General features: G+C 49.9%; 1 protein-coding gene across 1 annotated transcript; it reads left to right on the forward strand.

The window, feature by feature from the left end:
* On the forward strand, positions 1 to 7,220 carry ZC3H11C (zinc finger CCCH-type containing 11C). Its single transcript, XM_085542011.1, has 3 exons — positions 1 to 3,925; positions 4,110 to 4,229; positions 4,756 to 7,220. Exons 1-3 carry the CDS (start codon positions 3,872 to 3,874, stop codon positions 4,897 to 4,899), a joined length of 318 nt encoding a protein of 105 aa, XP_085398137.1. The 5' UTR covers positions 1 to 3,871; the 3' UTR covers positions 4,900 to 7,220.
* The last annotated feature ends 1,900 nt before the right edge of the window (positions 7,221 to 9,120 follow it).

Below are 9,120 nucleotides of genomic sequence, written 5' to 3' on the forward strand. Positions count from 1 at the left end.
GTAGCAGAAGTCATTCTGAGTGTCAAGATTATTAGCTTTTTTTCCCCACAGAATATAGGCTTTTATTCAGGACAGGAGGAGTTGTGGCAAACAAAAAAACAAAGAAAACCCTACATTTTCTAACACTTTTGCTGGACTAGCCAAGACTGAACACCACAAGCAAGAAAACAGGGCTGGGATGATGGGGGTTCAGATATACACAGGCCGAGTCTGTATTCATCCTGTATCACTTTGAGCACATGGAGCGGTCCCCATCATTAACAGAGAGAGGTCTGGGCATATCCAGGGGAGTCCTCAGGTCAGCTGCATTTCTTGAGATGTGATTCTCACTCCTCCCTGCTTTGGAAGAAGCTCAGGCACATGTGGGTAGGTAGGATGAGCCCAAGGCTCAGCAGTGTGCTCTCATGACTTCTCTCCTTTCACTGGAACTGTATGTATGGAACAGAAAACATAAACAGCCTACACAGGTCTAGGGATGCTGAGGATAGGTTCAGACTATATCAGACTATAAAAAAAAAAAAAAAAAAGAAAGAAAAAAAAGTTTGCATTGAGATTAATACAAATGAAAGTTAAAAAACAAAAGCAAAGTGACCTTCAGAAAGGTCTCGACCGTAGAAGATTTGCTTCTCTTAAATTTACAAGTCTATAGAACAGTAGAAAACTCTCGCGTGTCTCTCACCATTCTGTGATTCTGTGAACCAACCCGACCCGACTCGACCCCTGGCCAGGCACACACCACCCAATCCTGGTGGCGGGGAGCAGAGTCCCGTGAGCTCTGGCAGCATGGGCTGTGGCCTCATCTAGGAGCAATATTTCTGGAGGAGTCAGGAGTTAGAACCTAATTTTGCAGCCCAACTAGTGATGCCCCAAATGCTTCCAGACCTGAATGCCTCTGCCCAGGGCCTATGAAAATCAGGGCACTCCTGTGCGCCCACATGTAATAGTAGTTTCAATGTAGGTAATGATTCTTTCAAGGTGAAGTGTCTGCGGGTTCCACAGCAAAAGGGTCGAGGGCCCCATTGAAGCAGGGATGGATTGAGAGAGAAAAACAGAGAAAACTGGCTGCCCGCCATCCCCTCGGTCACCCCCCATAGGACCCTACTGTGCTCCAGGCCCTTCACAGCTCCATTGCCCCACTCTGGACACACTCCGGGCTCTCAGAGTCCCTGATGCTCTGAAAAAACAATAAAGGAAGTTGTCCAAGGAGAGGCTAAAAGAACCTCATTGCTCATTCACTGCAGGGAAACATCTTCAGTTTGGGTGGTAAAAGGAAGAGATCAGCCAAACGGCTGCATAAAATGACAGCTTACAGTCAGGAGGAGGCTGTCAGGTGTCACGGTGTTATTAAAGGCCACAAGAGCACAAAGGGAAGGAGTGCAAGAGCAAGATTAGGGCAGGGGAGCTCCTGAGGGCTGCCAGCAGATCTGCAGCCTGCATTTGATCTGTGTGAGACCCGCGTGGCACAGTTTGACTTCAGCACATCGGCACTTCCTGAGCACAATGGAGTTATCGGTGCTTGGGGGGGTCCCAGCTATTCCGTGCAGTGTAACAGCAGCAGAAACCTGCTGCAGAGAAACCTCAGAGTGCTCTGTGAGATCTCAGCTGCAGCTGATCTTAGGCTGTGGAACCTGAGCACAGGGACAGCAGAATTCCATCTCCTGTCCTGCACTGAGCTGGGCCTGGCAGGGCAGGCAAACCAGGGGCTGATCTTTGGGAAGGCTCCTGACATGGATGTGAGTTACAGCTCAAAGATGAGTGTGATTCCACAGTTGTTATTGTCATCCTACAGACTCCACGTTACACAAAGCGGAAGGCACTTAAACCTGCCCTAAAAGCATAATTGCAGTGGGAATATCACATCTCACCCATGATTAACGGCCTTAAGCCTTGCAAACACTCCACTCTATGTGATGTCATTATACCTAGCTATATTGCTAGCATGCTGTAGATTCGGTGCACGACGACTTAAAAAAGACACCTTTAATGCTTGTCTCACAGAAAGGAAGAAGTGACCATGAAACATTATTATTTCATCTGAGATGTAGTTAGTTATGGAATGGAGCACTGATGAATCATGAGGCAGCTCCGCTCCGAGCATCATGCAGAGGAGCTCATGGGCTTCTCTGTGAATGCAAACCTCCCTCTGAGAAATCTTAACTGCAAGAAACCTGGCCTGAAGGTTTGGCCCCCATCCCCAGTGATGTGACAAGAGTAACCTCAATTCTCCATTGCTTTACTTCAGATAACCCCACTGGGTGAACCTCGTGTTGGTCTCTTAGAATTGGATCTAGGAGGTGTTAGCTGCCTGTGTTTATGATGAAAGAGCAGCAGTGATGTGGGTCTGTGTGAGGTCACTGTCATTGCTGGGGTAGGAGGGTTTGGCCCCCACCTGGCGAGCAGAGCTGGTGCTCTGGTGAGCGTGCTGCGCACAGAGACTGAGCTGTGAGCGTTCCTCGTTAGGGATCATTCTTTGGGAGCCCACTGCAAGCACTGCTGCGGCGTGTGTGTGAGCTGGGCACAGCCCGGACTCACCAGGCCAATAAGGTGAGCTGGGTTTGGTGCTGGGCAGCTGCCGGAAGGAGTCTGAGCAGAACAGCTGGGCTGGGGAGGAGCTCCCAGCTCAATGCAGGCCCTTCCAAGTGGCTGTTTCCAGGGGAAATTGATTCTTTGTGAGATTCTGTCACATGTTTTGGTGAGGATGATGAACTGCCATTACTGCCCTGTGTGATCTTACAGTGCAATAGAAGGCACAGCAATAATAACGGGTTATCAAAGTCCTGGGCTGCAGCAGGTGAGGATAAGCCCAAGTGCAGCAGCTGTGGGCACAGAAAGGAAGGAAAAAAGCTGCTGACCATTGGAAGGGATCAGGCAGGGAGGGATCTCCAGTCAGACATCCAAACCTGCACTGCCAACCCTTCAGCGACATCTGGGAAGGGTTTGCATGCGCCTGGGCTGCTCTGGGTTGGCCCTTCCATCCCATCAGGTGCTCAATCTCTGCTTCAAGCCGTGACTGAGCATTGCTGCTACAGCCCTGCAAAACTGCTGCTGGGCCCCAGCCTTCGTTTCAGACATTAGAAGGAAAGGAGAGTACAGACTTCATGGAGTGCAACCTGTGCTTTATTGACCCCAGGATCCAGCACATTTTTAACAGAACCCCCTGAAGTCCTGGTGAGATCCAGGTTCTCTGAGCTGAGCCGTGGGCTGTGCAGTGACATCACAAGCACGGTGAGCTCACAAGCGCTGCCTGGGGCAGCGGCTGCCACCAGTGAGTGCCAGAGCCGTGAGTGCTGTGCAGAGTGTGGACACGCTGTGTCAGCCCTTGTCCCGGCTGGCAGTGACGGTGGTGGTGGCTGCTGGTGCTGCCTTCTCTCACTGACGGTGTTGCCCAGCCATTGCGCTGGTTTGTTAGCTGGAAGGGAGGAGAACTGCAGCTGTGCCCGGGTAAGCCAGAACTGGAGGTTTCTCAAACGCGTGAGTGGTAGCAGTGCATTCACTGCAGCTGAAGCAAGGGTAGATGATGGAGTCCTTCTCATGGCAGGAACACAAAATGTGTGCTGCAAGGTATATAACTGCTGATGGGATGGAGCACAGCACTTGCTGGGGAAGTCGTGGCACTTAGACACACCTTGGATCCAGAGCTGGCACAGTTCTTGCAACCAGCTGCTTCCAAGGCATTGCCCTGCTCAAGAGCCCAAACTGCATAAAAAGAAAGCTGGGAAAATGCTTATTCCTCATGATTCTTCCCTACTTCCTGTAGGGTTCCGGTCCGAGAGGACACTTTGGGGATCCAAGCAGTTTGAGCACAACTGTCTCTTTGCAAGGGCAGGAAATTCCTCTGGAGAGAACCCAGACGGGCTCTAAGAATTTCCCCATGTCTCAGCAAAGAGGCGACTGCTACTTCTACTTCTACTCCACCTGCACTAAGGTATGGTTGACTTTCTTCTGCCTGGGTTTTCTTCCATTTCCTCACGTTGAAGAGAAAGGGGTGGAGCAGGGGAGACCTGCAGGTGATGATGTTACCCTCATAGCGCTGCTAACAGCCTGGGCTAACGGCGTGGACATGTTTCAGGCCATGCTCTTATTTTCCTGTGGTTTCCTTGTGCTTGCAGGGAGACAGCTGTCCCTTCCGCCATTGTGAAGCAGCTCTGGGAAGTGAACAAGTCTGCAGACTGTGGATGGAGGGCAGCTGCTCAAGGAGAAACTGCAAGTTCCGACACATGAGGATTGATGTGAGTGTTTGCCTAAAGATGTGCTCTCCAGCTTAGTCTACAACACCACTTTTCATGGCTGTGGTTGGGCTGAATGCACTTCTGCAGGCTGGATACGTTTGCTGTGAAAATCTTACTGGTTTCTGTTTCTAGAGGGGACTGGGAGGAGGTAAAGAAGGCAGAGAATTCAGTGCCTTAGGTATATCACAGCGGGAGATGTTTGCATTAGGAACCAAAGGCATTTTCTCCCCAGATGCAAAAAGCTCGCATTGCTCAGCCTCCTAAAGCTGCTGGAGCTGGGTGGTAGGAGAGAGCGGCACTGCCCTCCTGCCAGCAGGGCTCGGTTGTGCCCTAACAGGCCTTCTCTGTCCTGGATTTCTTCAGAGCAGTTTGTTCTGGCTGCTTGGAGTAGTGAAAGGAGGGGCAAGAAATGAGGGTACAGAGCTAAGGCTCCACACGATGGTTTCTGATGACTGTTGGAGCGCGGCATCTCCCTGCAGACCTGATGTGCCTGTTTCCATGACCCTTCCTTTCCTTCTCTCTCCAGAAGCAGCGCAGTTTGATTCCCTGCTTCTGGGAGAACCAGCCCGGAGGCTGCCAGAAACCACACTGCGCCTTTCGTCACCTGAAGGAACGCGGTGGGAATGGACCGACCGCACCGCTGAGCCACAGTGAGTGTCCGATGGCGTGAAGCATGAAGGGCTCAATTCTGAATGTCAGTTCTGAGCGGGTGCGGGATGCATGTCACCATTCATTGGGGAGGCAGGGGAGAGTCGTGATAGTGAAATATCAGTCTGTGCTTTGGATGTCAGAGCAGCGCTGGGCTTTTTCTGGAGTAAGGAAGATGCACTGCAGGTCTGTGCTGACTGCACAGCATTTGGGCAGCAGAAGGCAAATGTAACAAACAGTGCTTGAAAACGTGAAGCTTGTGGTTGACTGTGCTGAAACCTGCCTCCAAAGAGACGCTCGTCAATCATTTCTTGTTTCCTTTCTGCCAGAAGCTAACACAAGTGGCCTTCCTCCAAAGAACGGCCTTGCAGCAAGTCTGGGGAACCAGGCAGAGGTTGACAAGGCACCAGAGAGAGGTACAGATACTCAACAGGCTCCTGGGTTTGATGCTCTGTTTTTCTACTGAGATCTGACTGTTCTTTCCTGGGACTCTTCTCTGCAGTTGACATCCCAGCTTCCTCCTGTAGCCCGGTTGGACGGAAACGCAAACGGTCGGAGGAGAAGAAGGGAAAAGCGGGAGAACTGCCCTGCAAGAAAAGAGTGAAGGGTGAGCACGAGGAGCTTGTTACGGTGCCTCAGAAAAGCAGTGCTGCCACTTTGCATTGCTCTGTATCAGACTTTTCCTTGCTCTGGATTATTACTGAGTGCAGCTATTGGGTTTCTTTGTTCCTTTTTATGCGTTGTTGGTAGACAGAGATGACTGTGTGCAAAACGTGGCTGAGAATCCCAGACAGAGCAATGTAATTCCACTGGCCAAATGTATTTAACTTTGTGGAAGGGTGGTGGGATTGATAAGAGAACGTGGATCTCTCTTGAGGCACAGCTAGACAGTACCATATCTCTCTTCCTTTTACTGTAGGTGGGCGCAGGGTCTCCGTGAGGCCCATTGATTGGAAAACCACCTTCCCCCCAACACGGAGACAGAAACGAAAATCAGCAGAGATGAATCCATCTGCTGCTGAGGACACGGATGAGCCCCCAGCTAAAAAACTACCCATGGTAAGAGCAGTGGCAAAAGCAGTAGTGGATATGGAAGGTTTACATTGCCCTTGATGAAAAGGCAGAAATTCCAAGTGTTTCAGTTAAGTGTTTCAGAAGAGAACAGCTCTTCTGTTTCCCTGGAAGGCAGCAGATGTCTCACAAGGTACTTGTGGAAACTCTGACCCATGCTTCATACTCTGTCTTGTTTCTTCCTAGGAGACTCTTGCTTCAGACCCGGCTGAATACACCGTGGTCTGCACCAAAGTCATAAAGCTTCCAAGCAGGTGATGACCACAACTTGTTCTTCATTAATGCCCTTTTTCCATCAGACAGAAGTTCTTTCACACTGGGGGAAAATGGGGTGTTTGAGGTGTGTCATGGCGTAATGCAACAAAGGAAGAGGTCATCTGAGATAATTGAAACTGCTTTGTCAAAACCTCTGCTGAGTTCCTCGTGGGGAAAAGTACCTCAGCCAGCAAGCAGGATTTTGCAGAGGATGATTTCTTAACATGTTTACAGTCAAAGCAGTGAGGGTGGCAATGTGTTTCTGCTACAAGGCCCAGCCCCTGTTTGCCAGACTCAAACTGCTCTACCTGAACAGATAAATCCACACCGTGAAAAAGGCACCTGCTGGTTTCCTTAACTCCAAAGGCAGCCGCAGGTTAATCAAATCACCATCCCTATGTGGGTGTGAGGGGTGGGAGGGTCAACTACAGACCTCAGAGCTGAAAGCACATCTCAGAAATGTCACGTAGATTGTTCTCTTCCTTCCCACAAGTCTGGAACTGCTCTAGGGAAGCCATGCAGACCCCGCGGCACAGCTGGAGGAATCAAACCCTACATTAGATTCCTCACAAGCGGCAGAAAAGCAGCAGCTGAGCAGCACAGGGGTGGGGGAAGCAGCCACCGCTGAAGACAATGACCTTGAGGAGCTTCAGATGGAGCTCACGGAAGAAGAACTGGAAGGAGAAACTGATGTGGATGATGAGGGTGTGGATGAGCTCCTTCTGGACCTGTCCAGCATGACGGCGTAACAGCATCGCCTGACTGTATAGTTTAAAACAACAACAAAAAATTAAAACCAACCCTGTTCATTTCCAGCCCTCCTCCTTTTTGTTGTTACTCTGAGGGCATTTCTGAGACTCTGCACTGAGTCTTAAAGCCGAGTCAAAGTGGTGACAATCAGCACTGACTGCATTCTGTTCTGATTTCCCTGTGGCTCAGAGTTCAGGCCCTGCACCCACCACCAGCTCTGGGTGCTGCTTCAGCATTGACGGCACAAAGCACCTCTGTGGGCACAGAACGACGTCCATCCAGGGCTGAAACTGAAACTTCCTCCTTCCTCTGCCGTTCCCCGTCGGCCGTCCCCGGTCCGGGGGGGAGCGGATGGAGCGGGTCCGGGAGCGTGGCCTGCGATGCGGATACCGCTGTGCCGATACCGCTGTCACATCATCACATCACATCACATCGCATCCTCGGCCCGTGGCACCATGCACAAGATGGAGGCCGGGCACCGGCGGCGCTGGGGCCAGCTTACCTCCTCGGCTTGTTTGCGCACCCCCTTCTCCCGCTCATACTGCTTGAGGAGCTGCTCGTTGTCCTCCCGCAGCAGCTCCAGCTCCACCTCGTGCTCCTGGTTATCGGTTAGCACCGAGTCCAGGTTCGCCATCACCGTCACCACCAGCGGCATCAGCTCCATCACCACCTCCTCATCATAGCAATGGATGAGCCGCTCAAACTCGTGGTAGATGCTATTGGCCAGGCCCGACACCTGCTCCAACATCACCGACCCCGAGCAATAGTCGTCGCCTGGGTACCCCCCCACGCCGCCATCATCCAGGTGGATCTCCAGCATCGTGCCAGCCTCACAGTCGTGCGGGCTGTTCTGGCAACTTCTGCGCATCCTGAGCCGCGCTGTGGCAGCTGCTGGGAGCCCCAGAATGGTGGGGGTCTGGAACTAGCCGAGCTGGAGGGGCACAGCAGCCCACCGAGAACACAAAACACAACAGAACACAACACGACCCTCTTCAGCCTGGAAAAGAGAAGGCTGTGGGGTGACCTCATTGGAGCCTTTCAATACCTAAAAGGAACTTATACCAGGAAGGCAGTAAAGTCTTTGAAATGGCTGACAATGGCAGGACTAGGGGAAATGGTTTTAAGTTAAAAGAGGGAAGATTTAGGTTGGATGTTAGGGGGAAGTTCTTCCCTAGGAGAGTGGTTAGGCCCTGGAACAGGCTGCCCAGGGAGGTTGTGGATGCCCCGTCCTTGGAGGTGTTCAAGACCAGGTTGGACAGGGCCCTGGGCAACCTGATCTAGTAAAGGCGTATGTTTGGTGGCCCTGCTAGGCAGGGGGGTTTGAACTACATGATCTTTGAGGTCCCATCCAACCCGGGTCTGTGATTGCTCTCCCTTGTGCTCTCCAGACCCAGTTTTTCAGCTGTTATGCCTACCAATAACAAGTAGAGGGGAAAAAAAGAAAAATAATTTGCTGCATGTATTTCAGAGGCAGTGCTGCTCTTTTTAATTTTCTCGACAATCTGCCTGTCTTTCTTTCTTTTTCTCTCTCTCTCTCTCATTTTTTTTATTTTTTTTTTTTGGCATTCTGACTCAGGTTCTGATCATGATCTCCTGCAACCTCTACATCCTTTTTTACAGAACTATTACCTAACCAGATGCTTTTGAAACAAGTTTATGCACATGATTAATCACTTGGCACTTGCCTGTGTTGAATTTCATCCAATTGTTTATTCAAATTCTGGAAATGATTTTGAATTTTCTTTCAGTTCAGCAGCATATCAGCTACCCCTGTTGGCTTAAGCTTTCTGGAATGGTTAATAAGAACATTCTGTACTTAGTCAACTGATAAAAATATTAAATGATGCCTCACTTGAGACAAGAGAAATTACGTTTACAGAGAAATAGACAACTATTGTTTTAAAAAAAATGTATTTGATTAAACTACTAAAGTACTACTAAAGTAGAACATGGGTGTACAAACATACATAAGCATACAAAATGATGTAAATTTGCATGTATATTTCATTAAATTTAATTTTGTTTTCTTCAGATTTCAAATATTCTGAACATTTTAATATTCAATAAGACATAAATTAAGAAAGAGTACCAACAATGCCTATGTAACAGCAGCACCCATTTCAGCTTAATAAACTTGCACAAGATGAAAAGCAATACAGGGATTGTG

Source organism: Coturnix japonica, chromosome 3 (assembly GCF_054131305.1).
Source record: "Coturnix japonica strain WE chromosome 3, WE-NBRP24, whole genome shotgun sequence".
Classification (NCBI taxonomy): Eukaryota; Metazoa; Chordata; class Aves; order Galliformes; family Phasianidae; genus Coturnix; species Coturnix japonica.

Bases quoted from the DNA above. Each gene is read 5' to 3' on its own strand.
- ZC3H11C (XM_085542011.1), top strand. From the start codon at position 3,872: ATGTCTCAGCAAAGAGGCGACTGCTACTTCTACTTCTACTCCACCTGC. The intron at 3,926-4,109 runs GTATGGTTGACT...TTGTGCTTGCAG, and splicing joins TCTACTCCACCTGCACTAAG to GGAGACAGCTGTCCCTTCCG. The intron at 4,230-4,755 runs GTGAGTGTTTGC...TTCTCTCTCCAG, and splicing joins TCCGACACATGAGGATTGAT to AAGCAGCGCAGTTTGATTCC.